This window comes from Malurus melanocephalus, unplaced genomic scaffold (genome assembly GCF_030028575.1).
Source record: "Malurus melanocephalus ecotype Western Australia unplaced genomic scaffold, MMel_1.1 scaffold_2, whole genome shotgun sequence".
Classification (NCBI taxonomy): Eukaryota; Metazoa; Chordata; class Aves; order Passeriformes; family Maluridae; genus Malurus; species Malurus melanocephalus.
The window spans coordinates 8,925,575-8,941,517 of NW_026623234.1; the positions used below are offsets into that span (position 1 = coordinate 8,925,575).

Consider the following 15,943-nt stretch of genomic DNA (forward strand, 5'->3'; position numbering starts at 1 on the left):
ATTTTGAACAGGTGTATCCATGTCCTCACTGAGCTCCGAGAGTGACTATGCCATCCCTCCTGATGCCTACTCCTTGGATGGTGACTATTCAGAGCCAGAACATAAACTACAGCGGACATCTTCCTATTCCACTGATGGTGGAATCTGCACTGTAAGTCTTGTGCTCTAACTGCTGTGTTACACTTGTAAAGGGTTGCAAATAGGGGCAGTATTTTTTCCTGATGACCTGTATTGGTTTCTTGTACCTATATTCTACTTTAATGATGGCTTTACACTTTTGGGAYRAAATAAATTTGGGAATTCTGAGGAGGGAAGGTGAAAGGAAAGAAACCTCATCACAGACAGTAATAAAGTCTGTACCCTTTAATGTAAAAAAAAAATAAAACAGACAAGGAACAGGACTCTAGGCATGGAGTAGACACAGCCTTCACTTTTATTTGGAAAATCTGTCTTTGGGAAGAGAAATAAGGAAGAGAAATAAGTTAGGATAGTAAGWTATTTCTCTGAAATAAGTTAGGATAAGTTATTTCTCTTACGAAGAGAAAAAAGTTTACAGTGCATCAAACAATCAGTGAAATGATCTTTGATGGCTGCTACTAAACAAAGCAGAAATTATGACAGATGCAGCAAATATCTGGGCTTGAGGTCAGCACACTTGCATTTGTATTTTGAGAGGTGTGAGATAACTTCCTCTCTCCTTTGCTCCGTCCTCCCAGGAACCCATGGAGAAATCGGGTTATTTGCTGAAAATGGGCAGCCAGGTAAAGATGTGGAAGAGACGATGGTTTGTTCTCAGAAACAGACAGATCATGTACTACAAGTCACCGGTAAGTCACTAGGGTTACATTTCCTCCCCTCCAGAGGCACAGAGAAATTTAATAYACTGAAAAAAACCCTTTTGTTTAGACTTATCACTGTTTTGAAAAGCATTACAAACATTAGAAAGATTCACTGTATTCATTCATCAGATGAAGAATGAAATTATTATTAATAAACTTGTCACTTAAGAAGCATCTAGCTGAACCTTGGAAACTTCCAAAGGTAGAAATTCAGCCACCCTCTTGGCACTACTGTGTATTGCTTTCCCAGTTGGAAAGGATTTGGTTTGTTGGTGTTTGTTTGGGTTTGTGTTTTTTTAATCCCAGTGTCCAATCTGAACTCTGTAAGGCAGTATTTACTATCATTGCCCTTGTTATATTGTCTGACAGTGCTGGGGAGGCTTTTGCTTCATCACTGCAATGGGATGATGCTGTCTCATGTTTCACAGGGCAATCTTAGATTGTCCTTTTCAGCTCATGAATGCAGACTCAAACCTGCAYGTGCATATTATGCTGCATTTAGGTACTCTAAGACCCATCTGAGGTTTCCTACTTAAAACATTGTTTGCTTTTCTTTCCTCAGAGTGATGTTATCCGCAAACCACAAGGGCAGATGGAGCTGAATTCCTCATGCCAAATTGTCAGAGGTGAAGGGTCCCAAACATTCCAGGTAGGCATTGCTTTTYTATCCTGCAGATAACCATACACTCAGTGGCTTGGTGAGGGAGCACTTAATTCAGACTGAATGGTACTGTGTGTCTAAGTTGACATGAACGAACTTTATCTGTCTCTGTGTTTCCTGGCACAAAACAGGTAGTTAGTCTATTAAATAATAAAGAAAGAGCTAAATTGTAAYCCAAATACGCCTTTTTGAATTTGAAAGCAATTCCTATTTATTTTTGTCCTGGTTTAGACCATAAGACATTCCTTTTTTTTGCAGTTAGGGGCTAGAACTTGAAATCTGTGGGGAAAAGTGATTCTTAAAACCATCTAGTATCTAGGATCCTCCAGAGAGACTCACAAGATCTCTAGCCTGGCTTTACATGCCTGGAGGATCTGAAGAAACATCTCAAGAGTTTYATTCCTATTAGTATTTTACTTTCAAAGTATTAGAAGTTAGCCAATCACTGAGTTCACTTTTAAGTCGTTATTGACTTAATTAGAAAGGCAACGTTAAGTTTTTTTTCACACTCTGAGAGATACCTGGCCTGACTTATGAGCTGCCTTCTGCCCTTATGGAACTGAGGTTGCTAAGAATTGATACTGCTAAATTCAYAGCATCTCTCAGTGTCACAAGTTAATGAAGGCAAAATGCAACACAAAGTAAAGGCAGCAAACCCTCCCATGTGTATAGTCACCTTTAAAATGAAAAACTAGCAGAAGCACTGAGAAACAAAAAAGGATGAGAGAGGACACAAAGCCACAGTATCCAACAGAAATAGAGCTTATGAAGATTTGATTCATCTGAGTTTTGTTTCATTCACTTGGGTACGAGGATTAGAACTTTTTTCTTACCCTCCAAAAATCTCTCCTGAATGATCAAAAACCAAAAATCTGTGTGGGATAAAGGAACTCAGCAACCGAAGAAAAGATTGTAGGGTGCAAATTTACACTTTGTCACTCCTTTTCCTTCCAGCTTGTGACAGAAAAGAGAACCTATTTCCTAACAGCAGACTCCCCCAACATCCTGGAGGAATGGATTCACGTCCTACAGAGTATCCTGAGAGTGCAAGCCAGTGGTCCTGTTGGTGTTCCTCATAATGATGCCAAGCCTACAGTGAAAGGCTGGCTTACCAAGGTAAAATAATATTTCATACTTTATTTAGTTTAGCTCATAATTGGCAGTGTACCAGCTACTTGGTTTTCACAGTAAATGTRAGCAAGAAATTAGTGTTTTGATACTCTCTGTAAGAGTAGGGAAAGAAGGAAAAGTATCTGTAGATTTCTGTATTTCAGACTGAAACATTTATGTAATTGATAAGGAGAGGGGAAAACATATCTACTGTTTCTGAAGGATACTGACTGTCAGATAGCAAGTGATAACAAATATCTAGCTTAGGTGTGCTTTTTTCAGCAGAATTCACAGCATTTCATAGTAAAAAATCAACACTGCTGAATGTCACATTAAATTGTTCTTTAACTTGGTGATATAGAAGAGTTTCGAAGAAATTGCTTAGGTAAGCATTTAATTCCGTCATRACAGACTGCTGGTGCTGCATTAATACAAAGTACAATGGCTGAAATTATAATTTTTTATATCGTTTCTCCGYAGATTAGTTTTGCATTGCAAGTAATTGTGAATAGTTTATATAATTCTGGTCAGCTTATAAGATGGCTAAAGACAACCTATATCTGAAAGTTGTTCATCTGCAGTAGGAAACACCTGCTCTAGMCTCTATGCTGACTGGTCTTTTCCGGCTGGAGGAACGGATTTGTTTTTATGATCTTTAAAGGTTGTCCTTAATATTGTATTTCAGTATATAGAAATGATAAGTTATTATGAATGAGTAAAATACTTCACAAAATCTTAAACCCATTCCCATAAATACCTGTGTCCCATATACTTGGGTGAGATAGACTTGCCTGTTTTTGGAAGTGATGCCCTGGATGTTTTGAGAAGAGTTTATATTAGCATAAAACAAACAATATATGCAAAGTTTTAAGGGAGAGTTAAATTGGAAATTGAAATCCTAGAAAGTCATTCCAGCAATACTGCTGATATTAAAACCATGGATGTGTTTGTCCTCCTTACAGGTCAAGCATGGTCACTCTAAGCTCGTCTGGTGTGCATTGATTGGAAGAACTTTCTACTACTATCGAAATCATGAAGATAAGGTAATTCCTTCTTCTCCTTTTATTCCTGGACCYTCCTTTCCCATTTCTTATGAAGGTTTCTTTACTGTTAGTGCTTCTGTGTCCCATGTCTCTGTCTTCGTTGTGCTTCTCTTCTAACAGCACCTGTTCCACAAGGAGTATCAATATTTTCTCTGATTTTATTTTTTTAAGCTTAAATGACAGCAGATTTAAAAGGCAAGYGATTGCTCTTTCTCAGATCACTCTATATCTTGCACCTCACTTTCTCTTTGGTCTTGTGCAACCTTCTGAGCAGACTTTTATACAGCAGCTGGTAGATTCCGCTTATTGTCRTGAAAATAGATAGCAACAACATTCTGGGAAGAGAGAGGTAATCAGTGTAATGTGCTTCCCTGTCTGGACACTTGGCCCAATAGTCCATTGCTTTGTCTTGGTGATGTCAAACCTCAAGTTTTAGAATATGAATAAATACTGTTACTCATGTTTGGGATTGACCTCCAGAGTTAGCACAGCAGATATCTTCTGTTTTGTCTGAATCTGGCTACTTACAAAATTTTAAAAGAACTTATTTTCCAGTAGCAAGTAGAAAGTCTGACTAGGGTCAGAAAACAGTGGCTCAAGATACTGAGCAACTGGCCCTCAAGTGTAATGGGAATAAAGCAGTGCCTTATGGGAAAAAAACATCTTTTTATTTGCATGTTCTCATTTTGACTTGCAGATGCTGTCCCAAGAAAAATAAAATTAGTGGTACACTTYGTAAGTACTTGATGAAAGAGAAGAGATTCTCTAGAAATGCAAGTTTACATTAGCTAAACATTGAATTGCTTACGTTTTATTTATTCCTTAYATTTTACAGAACTGTCAGCATTTTTATCTGGCTTTTCTTTCCCAGTGTTTCCTGTCCCTACTGGGAGATGAACTACCTTTAACTAATGTGCTTCTGCTCCTTGTAGTGTCCTTTAGGGCATCTGCCTCTGCGTGAGTCCAAAGTGGAAGAAGTAGACCGCTCCTGTGACTCTGATGAAGATTATGAAGCCACTGGTGGAGGACTTCTCTCATCCCACTGTACRTTGTTGATTCACCCACAGGACCAGAGTCCCACCTATTTACTGATCCGCACCAAGCAGGAGAAGGTATGACAGGCAGTCATTTTATGGAGAGCAAGAGTCTTTTGGTAACAATGAACAAATGGGTCATAAAGGCTTAACCTGTTTGTAGAAAACAGGTGTGAATTAACTCATACTGTTCTCATCCTTATGCCTAGAATACCTGGCTGTACCACCTGACCGTTGCAGCTGGTAGCAGTAATGCCACAGTGGGCACATCGTACGAACAACTCATTGGAAAACTACTGGATGCAGAGGGAGATCCTAGTAAGTAAAAACCACAAACCCTTCCATGGTAGTAAAGCATAAGGAATAATGATTTCCTTTCCCAGTCTAATCCAGTCAAGGGTGAGGGAAGTGGATTCTCATTAGTTCATCCTATGGTGTAGTGTCCTTCTCCCCTTGTTCTCAGACAAGTCTTTCACGTGGTCACATTTATCAAAGCCTCTGAAATGTTTGTAACAGTAATTCAAATTAAGATAAAGAACTGGAGCTTTAATTTTTTCCTGTCTTTGCTGGTCTCGATTTTCCTTTCCAGGAAATCTTGACCATACAAATGTGTGCTCTTTCCTGTAAATACACTCAAACACACTTGCCTTTCCATCTGTTTCTCTGTCTGCACTTATAAACCCTTACACATACATCCATGCTCATCTGTTTCTCCTCATCTTTTGATACCTGCTTATGCATCTATGTTTATGCTCCATGTTCTCAAATATGTATTAACATATGCATTTATTCTTAAAACTCTTTTCTTGCACACTCACRTATTCTGGACCTCACTTCCTGCTGGATAGTGACTTGCACTAACAAAGACCCCACTGCATGCAGCTTCCCTGGCAGGGTTTGTGTGTCTGTTTTGAACACACACCTGAGCAGCCTCTCACCAGAATCCAGCTGATGAGAAGCTCTGGAGTAGCAAGAATGAGGATGCCAATACTTCTTTCTGCTGACGGCTAATGCTGCTGGTGACTCCTTATCCATGGTGGGCTTTGCTGAGATCAGTGTCACCAAAGATAATGTGGCTGAGTGCAGTGCTGCTTCCTTGGGTGTTTTGCCATCTCAGCAAGGCTCCTCGTCAACACAGATTCTGTTCTCACCCCTGTTTCTGACACTGCATGTTTTTGCCCATCTGCTACCTCAGATTCTCCTCTGTGGAAGCATCCTATGTTGTGCTACAGTAAAGATGGGTTGCACACATCACTCACGACTCTGCCATCAGAGGCTCTACAGACTGAAGCTCTGAAACTTTTTAAGGTATTTAATGGGACATGGTATGGTTTTCAGTTATTTTGCGCTGTTGCTATGGCAACAACATTGTTTGGTCATGTTGTACAACATTTATTGTCACTCTGGTTTGCTTTCGACAGGCCTGCTGGTTCATTTAATTACAAAAGGACTGTTAGATATTAGGTGTCATTCATTCTTTGGAGGTTTAACTTTTCTTACGCAGAATCTGGGTTTAGGAGTAATGTTTCCCCACAGACTTTGTGCTTCACAGTTAGTGTTATCTTCCTCTTTCCTCTCCAATAGTTGGTTTGAAGGAAACAGAAATAATTCACTGGCAAACTCAGTTGTGTCAGTAAGATCAGTGGTGAAGCCACTGGGGATTGCATCTTTGCACTCTTTGAGAGTAAGATCGGCAGTGAGACTGGACAGTGTGAACAAGGTAAAACACAGGCATGGAAGGCAGGAAGCACATTTTCCCCTCAATTCTCTTGCTGACTTCTAAGTTCTTTAGACTGGGGGACGTTGAGTAAATTTTCTAGTTGCTGTAATTAAGAAGGGAGGAATAGGAATTGACTCTCCTCCCTCCTCTCAAGGTTATTTATTAACTGTCTGTAAGTTAATAAATACATCCGGGGAAACAGGGCTGGAAAGTAGCAAAGTTGCTGGATTCATGGCACTGACTAACTTCTACCCTTTCGCAGTCCTGTCAGCTGTTCATCAATGTTCCTGTGGAGGCATCCTCTATTGATTACCATGTGTCACTTGCCCAGACGGCCCTGCAGGTCTGCTTGACACATACKGAGCTGCAGAATGAAATTTACTGCCAGCTTGTTAAACAGACCAGCTGCCGGCAACCCCAGAACCACTCARTCATTCAGGTCAGTTCCTCTCTAGTCACTACCATTCTGCAAATACTTTCCATTTAATTCCATGTTTTTAATAATTAGCTGTAGGACTGACTCTCATAAAATAGTGCTTGTGCTAAAGGTGTGCTGCGGGAAAGAGAATCTCAGCGCTGATGTGTGAAGAAAAACACTAAAAATATAACTACTTGCAAAATGAATTGCAGTTTAAATGTAATTGTTTAGCAATTGCAAATAGTCCATTCAGACCATATTCATAATCAAAGTTCATAGCTTGTGTTGTCTTGCTACAACTGTCACATGATATTAATTTTGTTTTGCATTTTAGATAATCAACAGCATACAAGTCATGAAAATTACTAGTAGGCATAAATTCTGAATTTGCACTATAATTATTGGATAAATAAAATTAGTAAGTTACAGCGTGCATGTACATATATGATTACAATATTCCCAGCTCAAATGAGACATTTAAATCAGGTTGATTAATAATAGCTGTAATTTGAAATTAAATTCCCCTGTGCTTTTTTGGTTACACTTTTCAGTTACATGGTATTAATTCAAGTCTTAATTGTTCACTCAGCTGTGGTTGCACTAGTCAAAATTTTCAGAAGTAGCCAGTCATTTGGAACTCTTCTCACACTCCAAGCTGAGATAATGAACAGCAGTCTGTCTGACCATCACTTCCCTCTGAAACATCTTGAACTACACATCTTAAAAGGGTCACTCCAAAAAGCACTAATCCCATTATCATTTTGGTTGTAGTATTCTGTGAAAGACAACTGGTAAGAAATACAGAACAAAAGTGATGTCCAATTTTGTGTTCACAGTGCTGGCAGCTCCTGGCTTTATGTGCTCCTCTATTCCTGCCTCAGCACCACTTCCTCTGGTACGTCAAACAGCACTTGCAGCGACACGCAGACCCCAGGTAAGGACTGCAACAGCATCTTGTTCTGCTCAGCTGACTGTCTCTTCCATATACCAGAGATAAAGAGGGAACTAATTTTGGAACACACACCTATGACTATGTACTGAGAGGGAGGACAGAAGGCTTCCAGTGGTATAAAGCTGTGCCTTTTCAACTGTTCACATTAATTTATCACTTAGATGAAGCTGGTTCACAAAACTGAATGACCTATACTAGCAAAAGGAGATATATAAAGAAGAYGTATTTTGTAGATATAACTGGAGGGTATTTTTTTGCTTATGCAGCTACTTTCTTTTACTGATAGAAATACAGACCAGACTTGGAATGAATTATTCAAATTTTAGCTGATTACATTCTGCTGTCAGGTTAGCCGGCAAAGTGATAGAACCCAAAAGTGAGGCAGAAAACATCTCAGGGAACCACAAAAATTTAGGAAAAACTGACAAACCTGAAATATATGCTGGTACTGCTTTCTCTTATCTCCCTGGCATGTAACYATGGTAACAGCAAGAAATTGTTCTCCATTGTTCATGCTGTGGTCTTTGTTTCCATGGTGATCTGGTCCCCAGTGTACCTCACCTGTCCTTTGCAGGGAGGTCACAGCCACAGATGTCTTGTTGTCTGTTGCAAAAATATACTGTTGTTAAGACAAAAGTAAATGAGGAATGTATTGTCTCGGCATGGGAAATTGAAGAGAACAGCACCTGTAGCATGTTTGTGGTACTTTCCCCCTCTCTGCCTAGGAGTGAGATAGGCAAGTATGCCATCTACTGCCAGAGATCAGTAGACCGCACGGTGCAGGCTGGAGAGCGGGAAGCCAAGCCCTCCCGCATGGAGATTGTGTCCATCCTGCTGAGAAATCCCTACCACCACTCACTCCCCTTCAGCATCCCAGTGCACTTCATGAATGGAACCTACCAGGTGAGCCACCGCAGCTGCCTTTCTTCTGGGCACTGGAGGAGTGCTCCATAACCTGCCTCCTTCGTGTGGGTGGATGGCACCATGGTATTTAGACAAATCGGGTATTGGGAGATAAACACTGTTTCTCCTCCTTACTGTTTTAGCTGATTTTCCAAGCAAATGAAAGGAATTCATCCCTAGCTCTACAGGTGTTAGGAAGAAAAGGTAGCTGAGAAAAAGGGAGAGATGCTGAAACTGTCTCAATATGGGAAAGAGCGTGGTATGAAGGGAAATAATACACGTGTTGTCACTGGAGCTGGGAGTTATTCTGGAGACGCTAATTGTAGGAAAGCACCTTCCTTTGTTCTGATACTATCAATGGTCATGTTTCTTGTGTCCTCAAGTCCTCTTTCATTGCAGGTTGTAGGTTTTGATGGTTCCTCAACGGTTGATGAATTCATCCAGCGACTGAACCAGGAAACAGGAATGAGGAAGCCATCCCATATGGGATTTTTTCTGTTCACAGATGATCCTTCTGGCAGGAATCTGGAACATTGTTTGCCAGGCAACATGAAGGTATGAATTTATCCCCCCTGCTACCTCTAGTATACATCTTGGAGGAACTATGCTAAATGGTTAATACATCTTCCTTAATGAATTAAGATCAAATAAGGTTGGATGTTGTCTATCTAAACTAATATTCACAGATGCGGTATTAATTCCTGCACTTGAGTCACAACAACCCCATGCAATCCTCCAGGCTGGGAGAAGAGTGGCTGGAAAGCTGCTCAGAGGAAAGGGATCTGAGGGTCTTGGTAAACAGCCATCTGAACATGATCCAGCATGTGCCCAGGTGGCCAAGAAGGCCTGTGACATCCTGGCCTGTATCAGCAATAGTGAGGCCAGCAGGAAAGTGTCTGTCCCCCTGTACATGGCACTGTGTTGGGCCTTGCACAATAAGAAAGACATTGAGGCGCTGCAGTGGATCAGAGAGGAACAACAAAGCTGGGGTAGGGTCTGGAGAGTGTCTGACAAGGAGCAGCTGAATGGGCTGAGGTTCTTGAGCCCGGAGGAAAGGAGGCTAAGGAGGACCTTACTGCTCTCTACAAYTCCCTGAAAGAAGGCTGAGCCAGGTGGGATCAGTTTCTTACTCAAGTAACAAAAGACAGGATAAGAGGAAGCAGCCCAGAGTTGCTCCAGGGGAGGTTTAGATTGCCTATTAGGCAAAGTTTCTTCACTGCAGGAGTTTCTCAAGCATTAGAACAGGCTGCCCAGGGAAGTGGTGGAGTCACCATCCCTGGAGCTATTTAAAGATCTGTAGATGTGTCACCTGAGGACATGGTTTAGTGGTAGACTTGGCAATGCTGGTTTAATGGTTAGCTTGCTGATCTTAAAGGTCTTTTTTAATCTAAATGATTCCAAGATTCTATAATTAGCTAGCCTAATCTGATATAGTTCTTAATATAAAGATCTATTTTAGAAGGTGATAAATTGGTCAGTTTTTTTAAAGTCTAGCTCAGATTTTAGCAAATATTAAAGTTTAATTTGTCTTGATTACAAAATGGAAACATCACTGAGCTAGCCAGCATGATCAGATATCACAACTGACATCAAATGTGACACTCCTAATTGAGACAAATTTATGTTAGGCTGTGAGTCTTTTGGCATGTCTATATAAATTCCATCTATTGAACTATCAAGTATCTCCTTGCTATCTCCAGATAACTCAGGCATTTGTTGTTAAGTGTACTGAGGGGAGAAAGCTCAACTGGATATGGCTTCACTTTAAGAAAGAGTGTAGTGCCTCAGATCAAGGGAAAAAGAAAGCAGATAAAATATTAGCATCTCTGTCTTTCATATGGAGATTTTTATCCGTGCTGCAGCTGAATGACTGCCTTAGTTGAGCTGGGTGGCTGTCATGAATGAGACACATCAGATTTTGGTACAAATCTGTGAGAATAATTTATCATCCAGCACTAATGGAGGATTAGTTGTAGTGGCAACTTTGAAGAGGTCCTGATACCTGTAGGGGACTTAAACGATCGATTTTATACAGTGTAACATTCCACATTAAGCAATAGAGGGAAAAGATACCAATAACTTTGAAGTAAATGGTTTGAAAGAAAACTGCCACAGACAGTGCCAAATAATATAATTTGTTTTCATGGCCTGATATAGATCAGAAGCTTTGATAATCTGGAGCTTTGCTGGTAATTGGACCACCATCAGGAGAGATGAGGTATCAGGGTAAATGAAGGAGCCTTAGACAATCAAAGGCATCACTTTGCCCCAGCAAGTAAATAATAACCAGTATATTTCAGTAGCTTGAGAGGTTTAGAGATCTGATTGTGTATTTCATGTGGCTTCTTCCGTTCACATTCCTTTCATTGAGATGCCATCAAAAGAGACCTAGGGGCCTTCATTAGACCACTTGTAAGAGGACTAAAATAACCAGGAGGAGCTGAATGAAATAAAAAAAAAATACAACCGTGTTATTGTGAAAAATATATCTGAGTTACAAAGCTGGAATCTAGAATCAAACATTCCCAAAGTTTGGACTTTCACATCCCAGAGTTTGGTATAGCCATGCAAGTTCTGCTGCTTTTCAGAGGATATGTTATTGCTTTAGTATGGTTCAGGAGGGTGCTTTTGAAGTAAACCTACCAATCATTCCTATTAACCATGCTTTGGCTCACATTAAGGAGTAACCTGAGAGCATGAAATTGATTCATGAAACATGAACTGGAAGGTGTGATCCAACACATAGGTGGGATTTTCAGGTCACTTGATCAGACTACTAGTGTGGGCATGGAGACGTAGGAATGGGTGTTTCTCTGTGCAGCTCTGCTCCTCCTGAGCTTTGCAACTTGCTAATGGAGACATAGCCATGAGAGTTACTACCAGACCAGAATTTACATGTCCCCCTGCATGTTAGAGCTGGAATTTTCAGTTGGAATGCTTTTATTTTTGCATACTATGCAATAGAAAAAGGAAGGGTTTTGTCACTTTGAGCTGTGTTTATGCTGACCCAGTCTGTTTCTTTATCTTCTGTTTCACTAATTTTCCCCTCAAGCCTTGGCTATATATTTCACCTCACTTTGTGTCTCCTCTCTCCTTGATATTTTTAAAGATCTGTGATGTCATTTCTAAATGGGAACAAGCCTTAAAAGAATTGCATCCGGGGAAATATGAAGGTGGCACAAGAATTGTAAAGTTGACCTATAAGAACAGGTACTGTCCTTTGTTGGGTGGCCTCTCTACTGCTGTTAATTAAACATTCTGGACTGCATATATCTCTGTAGATGACCAGTCATTTATAGCATCATTAGTGCCAAAACTACTTAGATATAAATCCTACAGGAGACATGATGGCTTTTGTCTGTTATATATACAAAAGCACATGGCCTAGGGGTAAAACCCAAACCACTTTGCAATAGCAGAATAGATTTAAAATGGGTTAACAACTAGCTGTAGCACAATAAGACATCCTTGGCACGATTTCACTTGCCTAGATCCTAAAACATAATTAAAGACTGTGTGCCAGGTGAGAGGAAGAGAGACCTAGAGGAAAAATCACCAGTGAAAACAAATATGCTGAAACTTGCAATTAAGTGAACAATAACAAAGATTAAATAGATAAAAGAACAATGTTCTAAATCATATGAGCTGTAGAAGAGACATGTAGTAGCAGTGCCCAAACTTTACAAAGAAAGAAATGTTAAAAGTTAGATGATGAAAGATGGTAGAGAAGGGAAGTAGAAGACAAAGATCTAAATCAAAAACTGGAATAAGTTCATCACTTATAATTCAGATAGGTATTGTAAATTACAGTAAATCGAGAGCTGTAGGAGAATAAGGAATGAATTCTCTTTGCAGGTGAAACACATGCCACCCCAAAATTGAACAGAGTTCAGTACTGAAYATATATTTTGTTGAATGTAATGGTGGAACCAAATTTCTGTCAACTTTGTTAGTTGGTATAATAGAGGTGAAAGCAGAAGTTACTGCTTTTTACCCAGAAGACAGTATTTGTTTCAGGAGTGAAACTTATAGTATCATTTTGTTGAGCTGGAATGTGTATAGTCTGGACAGCAAGGATGTTTTGATAAGGTCTTTCCAAGGCTGGGCTGTTCGAACACCAAGGACTCTGATAACACATTTGTAAGGTCAGTATGTAACACGTAATAGCGTTGTTAATCTCAAAGTGACATAAAAATAAACAAACTGATCTACTGCAATGAATATCTCATGTAGTATTGTGGAATATATAACCATAGTTGCAGCCTGAAATTAATATGTGAATTAGTTGCTGTGGACTGGAAGTATGAGAAATAGTTCTGGAAGCATTTYCCAAGCTGGTTTCTTCAACCCCAACTAGTAATCTTGCCATACCACGTAAAAAAAAATCCAAGTGTGAATGGAATAAAGAATAGTAGGAATTTTTGATTTACAAGCATGTTTCTTTAAACAAAGTCTGCTAATTGGTCTCTTATTTCCTGCTGAAGCGAACTGAAGAATTTTCTAATAAGTCTTCAGTTCAAGTGGTCAAATCCAAGCTGGCAAATCTACAAGGCCGCCTTGTAGAAGCTTATACATGTAGAGCAAAGGTAGTTCTCTTCTCTGTGATAAGCAGAGAAGGCCATAACTTAAATATTGCTTCTCTGTGCTTGATGGGAAAGAATGGACACTGATTTAGCTGTGTTTAATAAGGGTTCACTGTCTAGAAGTGGTTGGCTTACAGAATCCAAAGAGCTTCCAAACCTAGAAAGCATGTTTTGAACCTCCTTCTCAAACCTTGAAGAGGCACCTCAGCTTCCAAATCTCTGTCCAGTACCCCCTCAATGAAAAAAAAAAAAAACCCCAAAAACAAAACACACTTTTATTTTGCCTCACCTTAATTCAAGTTCCCAGTTCTCAGTTCACAGTTTCTTTTTATCTTCACAATCCTCTCTATTAGGCTATATTTTCGGAGCCAGGCCAAAGGTGAGACAGACCGAGAGCGGTTGCTGCTGGCCTTCCAAGTGAGCAATGAAATAGCCAATGGAAGGTTTCCTGTTAATAAGGAGTTAGCTCTGGAGATGGTGGCTCTAATGGCTCAGGTGAGTACAGCAGAAATGCTGTGTTTTGTGCTCCTTTACTGTGCACTGACAATCTTTGCCTAAGCAGCTTCTTCTTCCATCAAAGTACATCRAACATCCCTGCAGCCAGATGCACCATGACAAATACACGAGCATACATCTGTTAGAACACCCTTTGCTGTAGGAAAATTTGCTCTAGCTGTGCATCTCCTTCCCTTCTCAAGAAAAATATTGGAAAAGCCAGTGAGGTTGGACTATCAGCAGACCTGCTCCAATTAGTACGTTAGTAGATAGAGGTATAGAAATAGTACCTCTACTAGAATTCCATTCATAGTAAAAGCTTTCCCTGTTGCTCTGCCAATACCCTCTTACCCAGGAAGAGCATCTTCTAGGATCCTCCATTATGTCTCCAGGCTTGCATTTAGTATTTTACCACATAAAACACACTATGTGGGTTATGGGCATGGTCAGCAGGTTAATAGTTTTTTACTGTCCTGAAGCTGAGTGTTGCATTTATTAAAGCAGTGTAAACTGAGATGAAGAAGCTGGGGATATGGTCCAAACCGTTTACAAATTTCCTGCTGTTTTAATTGTCCAGTTGAAAATAAGCCCCAAAAGCATGTCAGTTTATACAGGGAATGTATGTGGTGAAGATCATTTCCCCCTTTCTTAGATCAGTAGATAATTCCTTGGGCAGTTGTGTCCTCAGTGGTTGCTCTTTTGTATACATCTACTATGGTAAATGCTGTAGACAGCATTCCCCAGCCTGAATCTTTTTGTAAGACTAATAAACATAGTAGTTATCAGTATGGAAATTCATGGAATGTTCTACTGCATTAAGAACCCCTTAGGACTGTTGCACATTATAAACTATAATGTTGTCTTAGGTGGAATATGGGGATTTGGATCGGCCAGGATCTTCAAGTCCTGGGGGAACATCACAATTGAAAATGCAGCATCTTCTCCATCAAGTTTTAGATAAGTTCTACCCCAAACACTACAAGCAAAACATTACTCCTGAGCAGCTCAGGTAAATTGTTGGTTCTTCAATACTTTGCACTGAAATCATTTTCACTTGCCAAATTGTCTTTACATTTAAGAAGTTTCAAGGAGCCCTGTCAAGATTATTTGACGTAGAAACTCATACAAAACACAAATGCCAGGAAAAGGTTCCCTTAAAAGAAAAACCAGTATAAAAAGAGCCAAATCACCAGCTAATTTTCCCATAGACAAGAAGTTTAAGCCTTTCATTTCCAAGTTAGGCATCTCAGTTTCAACAAACTAACCCAAGCCTACAATGAATTCTCATTTTTTGCCCTTCCCCCAAGTGTGAATTGAATCCAGATGCCTAACATTTGCAATAGCCATAAAGCTGGCTCATATGAGTTGCTTCAGGCCATGTAGTAATTCTGGTAGGACGCATTTTAGCATGGTTTTTTTGAAGTTCTTACTTGGAACTTTTCACACACAATGCAGAGAGCTCAAGTACAAAATTCTGATGTTGCTACAGATCTCAAATTTAAAGCGAGAGAATGGTCTTCTCTCAGATCCTAAGCTGCTTAGGGATGCAGTGGTGAAACTAACACTTTTGGATTAACCTCCTTTTGGAAGCAAATTCCATCTGCATTTAGCAGGGTAGCTGCCAAACCATCCCTAGGGAGCCAAATCAAGAGTGAGTTAATATATATTGCTACAGGCAAGGTATGGGGAAGGTGAGAAAGTATGTGGAAGTAGAGAAAATGCTAAAATAAACTCAGGTTGTACAACTGGTAGTGCTAACAGCCATGTCTCTAAGTGCTGTGTAGAACAGCCCTTTTGGAGTAAAGAGGTACATTTATTAACTACTCTAATTCTATACATCTTTCCTTGGAAGACATTAGTAACTAATACTGTCTTGTGTCTTGGATTCCTAAAGGCAACTGACAGACAGGCTGGCAACAAAGTGGATGGTGCTGCAGGGATGCTCTCCACCAGAATGTATTCGAATTTATTTGACCGTGGCCCGGAAATGGCCTCTCTTTGGAGCCAAAATATTTGCTGCTAAGGTAACTGGAGCACACTTTCTTCTGTTGCCAAGCGTGAATTATCTGAGCAGAGACATACCTTCAGTGTGTGGTAACATGGGTTGAAAATTTTTCTACTTCAAAAAGGGAAAACAACTGAACAATACTCTGTTCTGAACAAACAGCCCTGGGTACCATATAGA

At 39.9% G+C, this 15,943-nt stretch overlaps 1 protein-coding gene across 1 annotated transcript in view; it reads left to right on the forward strand.

The window, feature by feature from the left end:
• The window catches only part of PLEKHH1 (pleckstrin homology, MyTH4 and FERM domain containing H1), a 44,278-nt gene that overhangs the window by 25,339 nt on the left and 2,996 nt on the right, over window positions 1-15,943 (forward strand). The window contains exons 11-26 of the mRNA XM_057367371.1: window positions 12-151; window positions 717-827; window positions 1,402-1,488; window positions 2,455-2,616; window positions 3,573-3,653; window positions 4,586-4,765; window positions 4,897-5,005; window positions 5,883-5,995; window positions 6,670-6,846; window positions 7,662-7,759; window positions 8,503-8,680; window positions 9,080-9,235; window positions 11,790-11,890; window positions 13,617-13,758; window positions 14,625-14,767; window positions 15,653-15,782. Coding sequence (XP_057223354.1) covers window positions 12-151; window positions 717-827; window positions 1,402-1,488; window positions 2,455-2,616; window positions 3,573-3,653; window positions 4,586-4,765; window positions 4,897-5,005; window positions 5,883-5,995; window positions 6,670-6,846; window positions 7,662-7,759; window positions 8,503-8,680; window positions 9,080-9,235; window positions 11,790-11,890; window positions 13,617-13,758; window positions 14,625-14,767; window positions 15,653-15,782 — 2,108 coding nt within the window. The remainder of the gene's footprint in view (window positions 1-11; window positions 152-716; window positions 828-1,401; window positions 1,489-2,454; window positions 2,617-3,572; window positions 3,654-4,585; window positions 4,766-4,896; window positions 5,006-5,882; window positions 5,996-6,669; window positions 6,847-7,661; window positions 7,760-8,502; window positions 8,681-9,079; window positions 9,236-11,789; window positions 11,891-13,616; window positions 13,759-14,624; window positions 14,768-15,652; window positions 15,783-15,943) is intronic.